This window comes from Gobio gobio (assembly GCF_949357685.1).
Source record: "Gobio gobio genome assembly, chromosome: 13".
Lineage (NCBI taxonomy): Eukaryota > Metazoa > Chordata > Actinopteri > Cypriniformes > Gobionidae > Gobio > Gobio gobio.
Genome location: NC_137106.1, coordinates 22,565,869 through 22,582,663, shown reverse-complemented (window position 1 = coordinate 22,582,663; position 16,795 = coordinate 22,565,869). Strand labels below are relative to the sequence as shown.

Here is a 16,795-nt window from a genome sequence, read left to right as displayed (position 1 = left end):
AGGCAAATATTTTTGCATGATAGCTCAATTGTATAACTATTTCCTAAAGTATGTAACTGGTAGCTTCATGTCTCTTGTATCACACTGGTCGCTTCCATCTCATCTCAAATCAATATGTCATGTCCATTTATGTATTTATTTGGTGATTACCCATATAATAAGTGGGATAATGTACAATGACTAAATGCTTATCATAAAATAACCCACTTCTGAGTGATACTAGAACCCATGTTGGGGTTTATTTTATCATAATGACTGTGCATTATCCATTACTTCCTGCATAAACATAAAGGAATATTCCAGATCCAATACATCTTGAGCTTAATCAACAGCATCCATAAAAAAATATTCTCACTTTTTCTTTGAAAAACTTATAATGGAAGTGAATGGAACCAATTTGTGGAGGGTTTAAATACAGTAATGTGAAAATCACATTAATTATTCTGCTAAAACTTGTGTATTATTTGATCTGTTAACTCATTTTAGGGCTTCACATTGGCTATTGTTTAGATCTTATGGCTATACTAGTTAGTTCTGGCAGGCCACGTAGTCAAGCTCCGCTATCAGCTGATTGGGAAATTGTAACTCCGCCCCTCTTTCAGCTGATCTGTTTCAGCTGATCCTATGCTCTCAATTATCTTCTCTCAAACAGGTCGCCTTACTTAAGCATAGCTTCACTTCAATCTGCCTGCTTGGACGCTTCTGCTGCACGCTGCTTTGCAACCCAGCTCCTCCTTAAATTGCTAACTTAATCATGTCATTCTGTTGTCATTGATGCATGCTCTGTTCTAAATGGGGGATTTGCTCTGCCCTCCCAGTTAAATGGGAGGTCGTCCCCAGAATCTGCTGCTGTTCCCTGTCTTGGCTTTTCATGGAGCTCATGAAAGGATGGGGAATTTAGAACAGAGCCATACCGCCAAATCTAAATCTTTGCAAAATATGCAATTAAAAAAATGTACTAAATGTTTGTCTATTGTGTTTTTTGACTTTAGTGGACCTGACAGAAATCAAGCGCCAGCGTTAGTTCTGGCAGGTCGCGTAGTCAAGCTCCGCTATCAGCTGATTGGGAAATTGTAACTCCGCCCCTCTTTCAGCTGATCTGTTTCAGCTGATCCTATGCTCTCAATACGCTTCTCTCAAACAGGGCGCCTTACTTAAGCATAGCTTCACTTCAATCTGCCTGCTTGGACGCTTCTGCTGCATGCTGCTTTGCAATCAGGATAAGAATTTATGGTTTTCTATGCTTTATCATCTATGCATTTTGTGCAGTCTGCTTTATCAAATCATCAAACCATACACAAGGCTTTTGAAAGTGCAATTGCCTTTCACTGTTTCACTTCATGTATCAAACGGAGCTACAGCAACTCTATGTTCGTTTTGAGTGAGATAAGTAGGCTATGTGTTGGCTAATGATTCAATCACGCAATGTGAGCAATATTTTGGCAAATATGTATTCAATATTTACATACTTGCGTTTGAACGTGAGCTGCAGCTGCATTTTCAGCAGAATTATACCAGGACATGTACTATTTCATAACTATGGGAGCAGTAACAATTATGACCATGTGTTGGATACTTTCGTCAGCTTCTTACTAGACTAACTGCTGTCTCGTACGAATTATTTATTTATTTTTCCCAGCTTACCCGAGTATGGCGGTTCAAGTATAACGTTACAAGTTATTTCCTCAACGAAAGCAACCCCACTTGCTGAGCCTGTTATTTTATCATTTGGCAAACGTTTCACTGGGTTTTGTGTCTCGGGCTCTGGGATACGTGTTCCATTGCAGCGTGTTTAGTAGCTGTGCGTTCACACCGCCGCCGGCGAGAGCGTCAAAGTGGCAGGAAGTCATTCATTCTCACTGGGAGCCCGGCGGCGAGCTCCGGCGAGAGCGGCGCGGCGCGTCTTGGACGATTTGGGCGTCAAGGAGAGTTGGGCTGCGTCCCAATTCGCCTACTTATACTACGTCCTAAAAGTATGTACTCTTTTTGTGAAGAAAAAGTACATACTTTTGAGTGTGTAGCAGAAGAGTATGCAAGCTTTGGGACATACTACTTCGTCATCTTTAACGGACTCTGTTACGTGCGTCCCGTCACCGTTTAAAATGTCAATCATCGTCACAGTTCAAATCCTCCACTTTAAATTTAATTTCCTACCGTATCGGAGAGAAATGTAGTCGCTCGTTGATCTGCCTTTCGTGGGTCTTTAGACTCCTCTCATGTGTTTGCAAAGTTAATGGCCAAACGTATCATTACAAAAGTTCTCAATGCTGCTGCAGGTGAAATATAATGTGGATAATATTGAATAAATATCTTTTCGTCCGGTTAAATACTGATAATTGCTCACTCAAACCACTTTATCTAATCCTCTCCACTTAACCGTCAGACTCGCGTAACCGTCATGTTTGTAGTTTTTTAAACACTTTTTATCCGCGTTTGTAGTTCTAATCGAATCCTCGTCCATCTCGCAATGGGTTGTGGGCAATATCAGCCGTTAGAGTGCGCATCGATCTGCACTTCGGATTCTGACCGGAAATAGTAAACCATCCGGGAATCTTTGGAATACTTTTTTCAACATACTAAGATTTGGGACATACTAATTCTTTTTTCGAATACTATTTAGCACGGATAGTATGCGAATTGGGACGCAGCATTGAAGTCAGGTCAACTTTATGGTAATGAGCTATGACGCGGTTCGGCGGCAGCCGGCGGCAACCAATGGGAATGTAGTAGTGCTCCGCTTGAGATGATTCTAGAGAACGCAGCGCTGTAAACTTCGTTTCCGACCACATTAGTTCCCAAGCAAATTAGAGGAGGTTGATCACTGCTGGTGCGGCGGGTTTGATAAGAAGACGTGCAACATTATTTATCCACCACACAAATGGCTTTTAATTGGTTTATTTCGTTAGCAAACATGTAACTATAATTGTTAAGTTCTTTCCATCGATCTGCTTTTTTTAAACTTTCACATTTAAATGATTTCATGAGGTTATATTATACGGTTATACCCTACTTGTGGTCAGTCAGCACAAATGCCGGTCAACATGAATGTTTGCTTTGCAGCCCCTTTAAATGCCGTTTCAAAAAGACCAAGCATTCGATCTACGTCAGAGCGGCAGCGCGTCCACGAATCTTTCTACAGCGTCGATGGCAGGGCGGCCAGAGCGAAGTTTGACGCTCTCGCCGGCGGCGGTGTGAACGCACAGTAGCAGTGATGGCCGGCGGCCGATCGTCATGAACGTATCTTGAGAGGTGGCCGTCAGAGAGGTATTTATTAGTTAAAATCACTCACTGCTCACATGCATGTTTTGCTTTAAAACAAGATTTGTCAGGAGCTAATTAAATGAGGAATTCGGCAAGCAAAACAGAATCATATCACAAGGAATTGTGCAGTGCGAAATATAGCGAGAGCAATTCGCCCCCACACGGTTCAGCTCACATTCATTCAGGTTGTAAACGTGAACTCGCGTTTTCGTCTCATGGTTCACAAACTGTCTAATTTGGAGTTTGCATCGCTGTATTATTTTCATGGACTCTCTGAAGGTATACATATGTTATGTGACTGACTCAATTTCAGAGAAATCTGCACTCCACAAATTAAGTATATCAAGCCTATGTCTCAGCTCAATTTCACACTCATTCATCTGTCTTCAGGAAGCTAAGTTTATTTTTAACTCTGTTAAAACTATCAGGACATTGGCAACGTAATTGACAATGGTATCTGCATTGCTTAAGCATAGTCGTTTTCAGTAAAATGCTTATGGATATTGTTCTTGTCTCTATAGTTGGTATTTGTAAATTGTAACTAATTTTAAGCTAAAGTTGCTATGGGATATTTTGTCTTTAAAAGCTATAGTTGAGATTGGGAACGCATTTGTCTTAAAGCTATTATTAATATTGGAAGTGCTCGTTCTTAAAGCTATATCTAATATTGAAACGCTTGCCTTAAAGCTATACTTATATTGGAAATGCTTGTTATTAAAGCTATAGCTAATATCGGAAGCGCTTGTCTTAAAGCTATAATATTGATAGTGCTCATTCTTAAAGCTAAAGTTGCTATTAGAAATATTGTCTTAAGCTATAGTTGAAATCGGGAACGCACTCGTTCTTAAAGCTATAATATTGGAAGTGCTCATTCTTAAAGCTATAGTTAATATTGGAAGTGCTTGTTATTAAAGCTATAATTAATATCAGAAGTGCTTGTTCTCAAAGCTATAATTAATATTGGAAGTGCTAGTTATTAAGGCTATAATTAATATCGGAAGTGCTTGTCTTAAAGCTATATTAATGTTCGAAGTGCTCATTCTTAAAAGCTATAATTAATATTGGAAATGCTTGTTCTTAAAGCTATAGTTAATATCGGAAGTGCTTGTTATTAAAGCTATAATTAGTATTGGGAATGCTTGTATTAAAGCTATAATTAATATTGCGAATGCTTGTTCTTAAAGCTATAATTAATATTGGGAATGCTTGTCTTAAAGCTATAGTTAACATCGGAAGTGCTTGTTCTTGAAGCTATAATTAATATTGGAAAAGCTTGTTCTTAAAGGGTTAGTTCACCCAAAAATGAAAATTCTGTCATTAATTACTCACCCTCATGTCGTTCGACACCCGTAAGACCTCCGTTCATATTCGGAACACAAATGAAGATATTTTTGTTGAAAGCTGATGGCTGAGAAAGGCTTCAGATAGGCCTCCATTGGCATTCAGTACATTTATACTCCCAAGACCCATAAAAGGCACTTAAAACGTCGTTACAAAGTCCATCTCACCACAGTGGCTCTACAATAATTTAACAATGCGACGACAATAGTTTGTGCTAAAAAAAAAAATCTAAACACCTTTATCCAACTTGTTATTGTCTTCCGTGTATGCCTCCACGACGCATGCGCAAGAATATGACGTAGCGCCAGCGTTCGGGAATCCATGAAATGCACACTTAAGCCCCATTTTGAGAACTACGCCGAGACCTAAAGCACGATCAATGTAGAATCCAACAGCTTAGACACGCGCGTCTTCCTCTGCTTGTAAACAAATCGCTTCTGGTTCATGTGTCCGAACGCCGGATCTGCGTCATATTCTCGCGCATGCGTCGTGGAGGCCTACACGGAAGACAATAACAAGTTGGATAAAGGTGTTATTTAGATTTTTTTTTTTTTGCGCACAAAAACTATTGTCGTCGCGTTGTTAAATTATTGTAGAGCCACTGTGGTGAGATGGACTTTGTAATGACGTTTTAAGTGCCTTTTATGGGTCTTGGGAGTATTAATGTACTGAATGCCAATGGAGGCCTATCTGAAGCCTTTCTCAGCCATCAGCTTTCAACAAAAATATCTTCATTTGTGTTCCGAATATGAACGGAGGTCTTACGGGTGTCGAACGACATGAGGGTGAGTAATTAATGACAGAATTTTCATTTTTCGGTGAACTAACCCTTTAAAGCTATAGTTAATATCAGAAGTGCTTGTTATTAAAGCTATAATTAATATTGGAAATGCTTGTTCTTAAAGCTATAGTTAATATCGGAAGTGCTTGTTATTAAAGCTATAATTCATATTGGAAATACTTGTTCTTAAAGCTATAGTTAATATCGGAAGTGCTTGTTCTTGAAGCTATAATTAATATTGGAAATGCTTGTTCTTAAAGCCATAATTAATATTGGAAATGCTTGTTCTTAAAGCTATAATTAATATTGGGAAATATGCGTGTTCTTAAAGCTGTAATATTGGAAGTGCTTGTTGTTATAGCTATAGCGATATTGGGAACATGCTTGGTAAAACTATAAGTATATTGGAAATCGCTTGTTGTTAAAGCTATAGTGTCGGGAACATGCTTGTCTTAAAGCGATATAGCTACTGGAAAACTGTTTTCTCAAGCTATAGATGTTGGAAATGGGCTTGTCTTAAAGCAATATCGTAAGCTATAGTAGAGTTTGGAAACTAATCGTTTTAAAACTGTAGGTGCTATTGGTTATAACGAACTTTAGAGTAGAACTTTGGAGGTACTTTTCAGATTTGATTAAGATTACCACAACACTATTTTTCTGGTGTATCAACTTGCACCGATTACTCTTTCACCCTTAGACTCACCCTAAATAATAAGCTTTTCCTCAAAGCTATAGGCTCTATGGGAATTTGATATTATTGAAGCGGTAGTTTAAACCTGATATATTGCTAATACGTTTTACTTGCGGTCACATGACCTCACATTTCTTATGTATCAATTCATTCCTAGCACTTCAGCATAATCCTAAACACACTAAACTGATAGGATAAGGGGATGAACGGCGTTTTATCTCTGAATCTGACTCTGCTTTGTCATCTACAGGGAGTGCAGAATTATTAGGCACGTTGATTTTCTGATCATATTTTTTTTCCAGGCACATTTGACCAATTCCAAACCACAGTAATCCTAATAACTACTATTGATTTAGTATTTAATAATGCATAAGTGATATATAATTGTTCATGAAGGCTGGAAATGAAAATCACCTTATATTCAGGTGTGCAGAATTATTAGGCATGTTTTCTTTTACAGATAAATTGAGCCAAAAAAGAGATTTAACTCAGACTGAAAAGTCAAAAAGTATTAAATGCCCATGAGAAGGATGCAATACTAGACATTGCAGTTAAGGCATGACCATTGGACAGTGAAATGCTCGTTGGGTCAGCAGGATCTGACAAAAACAGGTGGTGAAGAAAAGACACCTGTTAACTGCAAAAGAATTAAGAATTAAGGTGAAGAATTAAGGGTGAAACCATCAGGAACCCTTTAGTCTCCAGCCCCACCATTTTCCAGAGCTGCAACCTACCTGGAGTCTCCAGAAGTGCAAGGTGTCAGGATCTCAGAGACTTCAGTTAGGTAAAGAATCCTAAAAAATGACCCCCACTAGATAAGAATCACAAGCTGAAGTGTTGTAAAATACATGAAGAAGGTTTTTTTATAGGCTTTATGGACAGATAAGTTGAGAGTGACTCTTGAAGGACCAGCACCACATCCTCTAGTACCACTGTTTGAAGAATTCATCTTCCAGAATCTGGCAGTACGTTTTGGGAGTTCATTTTAGTCCATCCTGAAGTCCGTTTTGCAGAGATGGACTAAAAATGAACTCCCAAAACGTACTGCCAGATTCTGGAAGATGAATTCTTCAAACAGTGGTACTAGAGGATGTGGTGCTGGTCCTTCAAGAGTCATTCTAAACCTATAAAACCTAATAAAGCCTATAAAAAAGCAGGCTTCATGTATTTTACAACACTTCAGCTTATGATTCTTATTTAGTGGGGGTCATTTTTTAGGATTCTTTACCTAACTGAAGTCTCTGAGATCCTGACACCTTGCACTTCTGGAGACTCCAGGTAGGTTGCAGCTCTGGAAAATGGTGGCGCTGGAGACTAAAGGGTTCCTGATGGTTTCACCCTTAATTCTTCACCTTAATTCTTAATTCTTTTGCAGTTAACAGGTGTCTTTTCTCCGCCACATGTTTTTGTCTGACCCTGCTGACCCAATGAGCATTTCACTGTCCAGTGGTCACGCCTTAACTGCAATGTCTAGTATTGCATTAGTATTGCATCCTTCTCATGGGCATTTAATACTTTTTGACTTTTCAGTCTGAGTTAAATCTCTTTTTTGGCTCAATTTATCTGTAAAAGAAAACATGCCTAATAATTCTGCACACCTGAATATAAGGTGATTTTTCATTTCCAGCCTTCATGAACAATTATATATCACTTATACATTATTAAATACTAAATCAATAGTAGTTATTAGGATTACTGTGGTTTGGAATTGGTCAAATGTGCCTGGAAAAAAAATATGATCAGAAAATCAACGTGCCTAATAATTCTGCACTCCCTGTATGTTAGCCTACCTGAGGAGCCATCCACAAGCTGTTCAACAGGATCCATTATTTGTCTTGGAGGAGGGAAAGCTTGTGCCCAGAGTCTGGTTTGCTTCCTGTCTCCGCCTGCTATGCCTACCGCAAGCTTCCCTCAGAGCATTATACAGCTCATTCTCTGTGCATAGAGGCTGCTACAACTGCAGCTTCCTCCACTCCTGTCTCTACATTGAAGGCCATGAGGCGATTTGTCTTCAGCCGCTTATGATCGTTATATTTGGCCCAATGCCCAAGTCATCCATTAGAAACCTATGAGTGCTGCTCCATGTATAAATATAAATTACTTATATTATTAGCTGGTTACATTCATCATGCTAGCTTCACGTAGATCGATTAGATCTTACAATTAAAATCAGTTAGACGACCTTCTCGGAACGCTTTTTTTGTTTTTTTATTTATTTTTTGGATCCTCCGTGGCTCTTCGATTAGAAGGAAGAGCCAGGGAGGATTGCCCGGTATGGTCTGTTGGGGGGATTTGCGTTACTCTCCAGTCTATTAAATAGGAGGATTGCCCCTAGAAGCTGCTGCTGTTCCCCGTTTTTGATTTCATGGAGCTCACCATGATAACGAAGGGGAGTTAAGAACCGAGCCATATTGCCTATTTACTCGTATCATTAGCTGTAGCTACATTCCTCGTGCTAGCTTCACATAGATTAAATTTTCTCATCTTCGTATCCTCTGCTGTCTCTTCAATCAGCTGGAAGAGCCAGGGAGGATTGCCTGGTATGGTCTGTTGGGGGATTTGCTCTGCCCTCCCAGTTAAATGGGAGGTCGTCCCCAGAATCTGCTGCTGTTCCCTGTCTTGGCTTTTCATGGAGCTCATGAAAGGATGGGGAATTTAGAACAGAGCCATACCGCCAAATCTAAATCTTTGCAAAATATGCAATTAAAACATTTGACTAAATGTTTGTCTATTGTGTTTTTTGACTTTAGTGGACCTGACAGAACTGGAATTATTCTGAATTGGCCCCATTAACTTCCATTGCCTTCCATTTTTGCCTTTCTTTAAAGAAAATGAGGGATAAGTGAAAATTTTTGCAGAAATCCATTTTATGCCACAAGGGATGTCGATTTGAGCTTAATTTACACTGAATCTGGAATATTCTTATAATCCAATTCTTGCCATTCTGATCAAAAAATGACTCAAGAGATTTTAAAAAGCACAGAGTTGGTATTATTCTGTTCATTTGTCACACATTTTAAAAAAGAAAGATTAAGATTAGTTTGCATATTGCACCACACTATCTCTACTAAACAGCAGGAATAGTAAGACCACTATGCTATTTTCAAACAGCCTGCATCTTGTGTACCAACAACTCATCATTGTTACTATGTCAACTGCAAAGGTTTGACCACTTGGTGGCAATAGAGCGCAGTGGCCGTGCTGCAGACGGGAACTACTACAACATGAGGGGGGTGAACATCAAGCATTTAGTCGACTCAATAGATGATCTCTTCACCACTGCCAGCACTATTGCAGGAATCACCACCACAGGTACAAAGCCAGAGCGCCAAAACACCAAACATCCATGATCAAATGTTGCTTGATCTGACGTAGTGAACAGCCTAATCTCTTTTAACAATCACGATGCTTGAATCACCAACTTAGTTCCCAATTAACGATTGGCACTAGGGAGAGTTGTGATGAGATCTATTACCTAACAGGATTAATTGTGTGTGTGTGTGTGTGTGTGTGTGTGTGTGTGTGTGTGTGTGTGTGTGTGTGTGTGTGTGTGTGTGTGTGTGTGTGTACAGGGATCGGAGATGGTGGTAATGAGCTTGGTATGGGTAAAGTCAAAGCAGCAGTTAAAGCATACATGCCCAATGGGAACCTGATTGCATGTGACGTGGCTGCTGATTTTGCCATCACAGCAGGTAAGCACAGAGACCACATAATGCAGGGGTCCAAATTTTTTTTTAAAGGGGGCCGGATTCGATGTTGTGGACATACCCGAGGGCCGGTCCCTTTTCTATTTCTATGACATGTTTTGTTTCTTTGAAACATGACAGATTTGACAAAAGCTTGAGCTGACAGCAGAGTAGCTTGAGATAGGACACAGGAAATGTATAGATATTTAACAATATCTGTAAAACTTTCATCAACCAAAATGTTTTAATGGGTGAAATTTTAATATTATTACGGAGTTAGAACTCTATTCTTATTTAAATTTAATAAGTGCTCTATTTAGATCACCACAGGTAAAACCACACTACACTTCATGCTTTTCTGACTTGGTATTTCTGTCTTTTTTCCAGCCCAAATATCAAAAAATTCTTAAATCAAGATGCTTTTACTAAGGAAAATTACATTTTTTTTCTTGATTCCTGGGGGAAAAAATCTAAATGAAAATTGAGTTTTTGCTTGAAACAAACTAAATTATCTGCCAATGGATTAGAAAAATAATCTTCCAAAATCTTCCTTAAAGATTCCAAACAGAAACATCATTTTTCTTACCCATTGGCAGATATATTTGCTTGTTTTAAGCAAAAACTCACTTCAATTTAATTTTATTTTCCAGAAAACAAGAAACAATATCTAATGTCATTTAGCTTATCTCGTAACATCTTGATTTAAAGGGGCTATATGCAACTTTCCCCCCCAAATAAACGTAACAATAGCCTTTTTATTTTACCATTTATGACTCCAACATCTCCTGATGAGCATACTGACACCTGTTGATGCTCTTTGACATCGTGTCAGTGTTTCCAAGTGTCTGTCTGGCTTAAAAATTGTGTGATTTCCAAGATTTTGTTGACATTTAGGCACATTTACAAATGGTAAAAGAATGGAAAATATTAAGAATAATACTAAGAATCTCAAATTATCATTTTAGCTGGATAGCAGTTCAAGTACTATAAAACAATATTTAAATTAATATTATAAATGTAAGCTGTGTTGACAGCTTTTGCGCCATAATCTTGATTGACAAAAAAGACTTGTTTTTTGTTTTTTTTACAAATTGAGGTTGAGATTACAGCAATTCACATACAGTATATAGTTGACATATCTTCTACTTTTTTAACCTAGAATATTTTCTTGCAAAAATTATGAATAATATTGAAAAACGCAACAATATTTAATGTTATTTGTGTAATATTTTATTATCTGCAGAAGCATGTATTTGAACCACAATGATGGAGTACCATGAACAATCTTTTCCTTGCATAACTAACGTCCGCTTCATGTGTTATAGGAGTGTCCAACTGGGGTGGCTATGCTGTCGCCTGTGCGCTGTATGTTCTGAATCTTTGTCCAGTACACTGGCGGTACCTCCAGAGAGGTTTGGGTTTGTCACCCACACCTGATCAGCAGAGCTTGTGGTCAGCCTGCCTGCCCACCATAGCCAAGGTAACACAGTGTTCTCAAAAATAAATGATGGCTGATGATTACTGTGATTAAGTTCAGTCCGACATTACATTAACTCTTTCCCCGCCAGCATTTTTTCTCCAAAGTGGCCAGCCACCACAAGCATTTTTAAAATGTTTCACAATTTTCCTCGCGGCTGAGTGGTTTGCATTTGTAGCTCTGTATAGCTTTGTTTTGAATCTCTACTTACTATCATTCCTTGTTGTTTTAATTGTTAAATATAACTTAATCAACACATATATCTGATATTATCTAATATTGCCTATCACATTAATCCGACAGTTTTTAATTGAAATCGTTATCGCTAGCACAACGCGTTAGTGGAATTGGTCAACAAACACGGTGATTTCGTGACATCTCACTTGCACTGCCTGCCACATGTTTAGCATAGCTTTCTCTGTCAGCGGTGAGGATTACACATTTGATGAATGCAGGGAAATAGTTAGGCTGACTGACTTCAGATTTCAAGACACGTATACAAACTTTAATCGAGTTTGAATGTAAGGGCTCTAGATACTGCTTTGGATGCGACTAGCTTAGCGAGCCCAGTACATTGTTCAGTTCCGGTTGCAGATCCCTAGCCTAACAAGCCAGACCCACATAAAGATGTTGGGTCTGGGAACTCACCATTGGGAGGGCTCAATCCGAGGGGCGGGATAAACGGTTGTCTTTCAAATTCCCTCTGCATGCAATAGGATAGCGATACAACCAACCAGAGCAACGAAGAAGGTGAAGTGGAGCTAGTTGATAGATTAAACTCCGAACACATCTTCCTTTCTTAAGAATGACTTCAGTGCCTTTCTTTGTTCAGTCGCGGCCAAAGCCGATTCGAAAGACCGCTGTTCGCCAGCTTCTTTGTTTACAAGTAACACGCAGAACCGTCATTATGTTAAGCCCGCCCACCGACTCTATAACACGATGTGATTGGCCTGACCAGAGTTTGGTTTTTCCAACTCACAAGCCAAAGGAGAGTTGCTAGACTACCCTGGCTGCAAATTAGATTTGCTGCCACTAGGGTGCGTCTAGATTTCTAGGCTAGCAGAGCCCCGCAACAGGGCAACTGGGTGACTGTGAGATGGCATAGTAACGGGACAAAACACTGCTGTGTCTTTTCGATCAAAACAAACAGGATTAAATAGTTTTTGCCGATTCCAGAAAGCTGGAGAATTCTGTCAATGGCAGGAAGCGTTGTCTCACAAATGATGGAAAATTCTGTCATTGGCGGGGAAAGAGTTACAATATCTATTCTCAAAAAAGTGTTTCATTGCAGCATGAGGGTGTCTGCACTGCAAGGGTTTATGCATGTCTCACCTCATTTTATCACCTCGTACTGTCAATTTTTGTATCCCATTTTGTTTTCAATTGAAATCCACTGCTATAAAACTTGCAGGCACGTCGCAGTGCTGCTTCCAGTCAACACTGGCCATTTTTACATTTGCGGTGAGCTGCAGACCACTTCAGAACCTCTGCCAGTGTACCATATAATTATTATGGCCACAACTGCTGGATCCAGCCCGTTAACCCTATATTCACATTCCTTCCTGTTAGCCTAAATATTTTCTGTGTCTATCATGTTGTTTCTCCTCAGTGGCTGCTAGAGATTGACATTATAATAGCACTTTTCCTGTTTTAAAATTCCCACTCCCACATGTCGCTTAAAATAAAAGACCATTACCACTGAATGCATTACTAGAGACTGAAGACATGCCTTGACCAGGTTCTTCTATTTGAAAACAGGAAGAAGACATGCTTCACATTTTAGTGAAATATGGCGTTCGCAGTGGTAAAACGGCAAACCTGGGACTGGAGGTGGATGGATTGAGCTTTCACCCATACCATTCTGACATCATACAGCGTCTTGGACATCTCACTCTTTCCATTGTGTAGTCTACATTACCACAGGATACATGATACACATGAGCCTAGATACAGATCTGTGGCGGATGTCTACTATTCTCACACATTTAACACAAATAGCTGCCAGATGCTTCTTTAATATAAAGACAATCCCCAAAGTGAAATAGTGTTTCATTTTTGTGCTCTCACCTTATAAAACAATCTGTTGCTTCTCACTGTAAATAAATTTCTTGCTGGAGGAAATAAATGACTTAAAAGAATAAATAAAACAATTGTTTTTCAGATATTACAAATATCCTAACCATCATATGCACTGCATGGGGGACTTGTCCTACTGAATATTCAGTCAACAATATTTTTAAAAGCTGCACTATGGAAGAAATGTTTATATTTTTTATAAATCGTAATATAAAGATATTTTTGTCCTATTCCGATTAACCATCGTAAGCCTATGATAAAATGTTGAGCTGTGTGGTCGGATTTCACGGGAAAATAGCAGATTTACTTCATGTCTGTAAATACAGAAAAGTTCCAGCTAGGCTACTCCTTACTATCAGTAGTCAATTGTTTGTAGCGTGACAGATCCGCTCCCAAATAGCGAGCCATTTGATTCATCTGATACATGCAATTTTATTTTCAACCACAGATGGCGATAGAGAGGCCATAGTGCGGCCTTAAAGGAATAGTTCACCCAAAAATGAAGGAAAATTAGCTCATGATTTACTCACCCGGGCCTCGAGTCATCCTAGGTGTATATGACATTCCTCTTAGTTATATAAAAAAAATGTCCTGGCTCTTCCAAGCTTTATAATGGCAGTGAATGGCTGTTTCTGTTTTTAAGTCCATAAAAGTGCATCTATCCATCATAAAAGTGCTCCACACTGCTCTGGGGGGTTAATAAAGGCCTTTTGAATCTCTAACTGTCATACACACTTTCACGAGAGACTGGCGTTCCAGTGTACGTAGGACGCTCCGGTGAGAATATGCTAGAACCAAGTTTTGTTTTGCTCTATCCTCTGCGCTTCCACGTTCGTCCCCGGAACTTAAGCTACGCCTGCGTCCTACGTTGGAACGCCAGTCTCTCGTGACCGTGCGTACGACAGTTAGCGGAAGTTAGAGATTACTGTATGTATTTTTCTTACACAAACGCATCGCTTCGCTTCAGAAGGCCTTTATCAACCCCCCGGAGCCGCGTGGAGCAGTTTTATGATGGATAGATGCTCTTTTATGGAGTTCAAAACAGAAACAGCCATTCACTACCATTATAAAGCTTGGAAGAGCCAGGACATTTTTTTATTTAACTCCGATTGTGACTTGAGGGTGAGTAAATCATAGCCTTATTAAACTGATAGTTCACACAAAAATGAAAATTAGCCCATTACATCAAAATAATAAGCCTATTTGATTACATTCTTGGGTGGTACCTTGTGATGTAGGTATTTGATGCATACCATTGGGAATTAATAAATAATCATACAAAAATATTCATGGTGTACTCCAGGGGTGTCCAAAGTCCGGCCCGGGGATGAATTTCAAACGGCCCGCTGCGTGTCTATTAGAGATCGACCGATATGGATTTTTTAGTGCTGATGCCGATACTGATTTTTTCCCATTAGCCTTAGCCGATGACTGATACAGGCTGCCGATTTTCTTGAGCCGATATTTGGAGCCGATACTGCTTTTGCTCCCTCAATTTACATCATAAAAATGACACGATCATGATGATAACAATTTAAAATTTACAATTTAAAAAAGGAATATTGAACTAAAATCAAAACAATATTTAACAAATAGTAAAAACAGGTGAGGTAGAACAAGAAAAAAAAAAGAGTTCAGTGGTGAAAATAAATTCTGAAAATAAATTTTTAAGCATAAATAAAATAATTACACTATTGCACACAGTAGCAACAAGCAAGAAGCATAATAAAGTGCACACTGACTGTACTATACTTAATTTTAAAACTATTTACAACCTAGTCATTTAATGGTTAGGTGCACTTAAATGAATCTCTTGTAGAGCAACACCAGCGGTAATTCAGGAAAAAATGCCCAATGCTCTACGTGAAACTTCAGTCTTTCGACCTTTTACCATCGTGTCAATTCTCAATTGATTTTGATTAATATGCGTGAGGGAGGGAGAGCAAGACAGTTTGAAGATGTCTGTGGACGCCTGTCTGTAAATAATGCAGGGGAAAAAATATCGGCGAACGCAGCAGCCTTGTATCGGCCGATACACGTAAAAATCGCGAATATCGGCCCGATATATCGGCCGGCCGATATATCGGTCTAACACTAGTGTCTATTAAAATATATTATATGTGGCCCGTCACTGATAATTTACAAATCGTGTAGTTTCACAATGTCAAGATGTACTAGATTTTAGGCCTGGGAAACGAAACAGCGCTACATGTGCTCTGCGCAACTCTCGAGCTCTGACTCTGAGCAAATGTGTTTACCTGCTGAGTGTCTCGATCACATGACCACTAAACAGCCAATGAGAAGCGTTCGAGTTCGGCGCAGAGGTCTCCGGTACGAGCTGCGAATCTCTCTGTGATTTCATCTAATTTAAAGCCAGTTAAACAGCGCTGACTTAATCAACAACACTAATGTGCAAATGAGCTGAGCCGATTCAGTTAAAATACTTTTCAAACAACAATTCGCCAACATTTATCATGGATTTACTGCGGTAACACTACCTGAACCGTGGTAATTTGTCAGAAATGTAGGTTAATATCTAATTTTCTTTAATTTTTAATGTAGACATGTATTAAATGAGCAATAAAGGCCAAATTGCAGACTATTTTTGTCATAAACTTGCAGTTTTGTGCATTTGTATTTATATGTTTATAGGCTAAATACCTTAAAGCCATTCTTGATATAGAAATATATATATATATATATTTTTACTTTTTGCCTTGTGTGCACTGCAAAAAATGCTGTCATTTTGTATTTTTGTCTTGTTTCTAGTCTAAATATATATAAAAATTCTTAATTCAAGGTGTATTTACGAGATAAGTTAAATGACATTAGATATTTTTTCTTGTTTTCTGGAAAATAAAATGAAATTGAAGTGACTTTTTGCTTAAAACAAGCAAATATATCTGCCAATGGGGTCAGAAAAATAATGTTTCTGTTTGGAACTTGTTTCTGTCCCAAACAGAAACAAGATTATTTTTTTAATCCATTGGCAGATAATTTTGTTTTTTTCCAAGCAAAAACTCAATTCATTTAGATTTTTTCCCCCAGGAATCAAGGAATCAAGAAAAAAATGTAGTAAAAGCATCTTGATTTAAGAATTTTTAGATATTTGGACTGGAAAAAAGACAGAAATACCAAGAAAGAAAATTATTTTTTGCAGTGTGGTTTTACCTAAATAGAGCACTTATTAAAAATAGAGCACTTATTAAATTTAAATAAGAATAGAGTTCTAACTCAGTAATAATAATGTGTATGTATATATATATATATATATATATAATAGAAAAGGGACCGGCCCCCGGGTATGTCCACAACATTGAATCTGGCCGCCTTTAAAAAAAGTTTGGACACCCCTGGTGTACTCCAAGAAACTTTAAATAAATTTGGAAATGTGTATATTATCACAGGCCTTTTTAGAGATAAGTATCTTTCCCTCTTCCAAGGTTCAACCAAAATCAACACTGGAGAAGATCATCCCAAAA

The 16,795-nt window shown here is 38.5% G+C and overlaps 1 protein-coding gene across 6 annotated transcripts in view; it reads left to right on the top strand.

Moving 5' to 3' along the window:
• The window catches only part of dglucy (D-glutamate cyclase), a 36,188-nt gene extending 22,380 nt beyond the window's left edge, over window positions 1-13,808 (top strand). For all 6 annotated transcript variants that reach the window (XM_079832542.1, XM_079832544.1, XM_079832543.1 and 3 more), the window contains 4 exons: window positions 9,238-9,386; window positions 9,647-9,766; window positions 11,086-11,240; window positions 12,996-13,808. In XM_079832542.1, the coding sequence (XP_079688668.1) occupies window positions 9,238-9,386; window positions 9,647-9,766; window positions 11,086-11,240; window positions 12,996-13,145 (574 nt within the window). In that variant the 3' untranslated portion in view covers window positions 13,146-13,808. The remainder of the gene's footprint in view (window positions 1-9,237; window positions 9,387-9,646; window positions 9,767-11,085; window positions 11,241-12,995) is intronic.
• The last annotated feature ends 2,987 nt before the right edge of the window (window positions 13,809-16,795 follow it).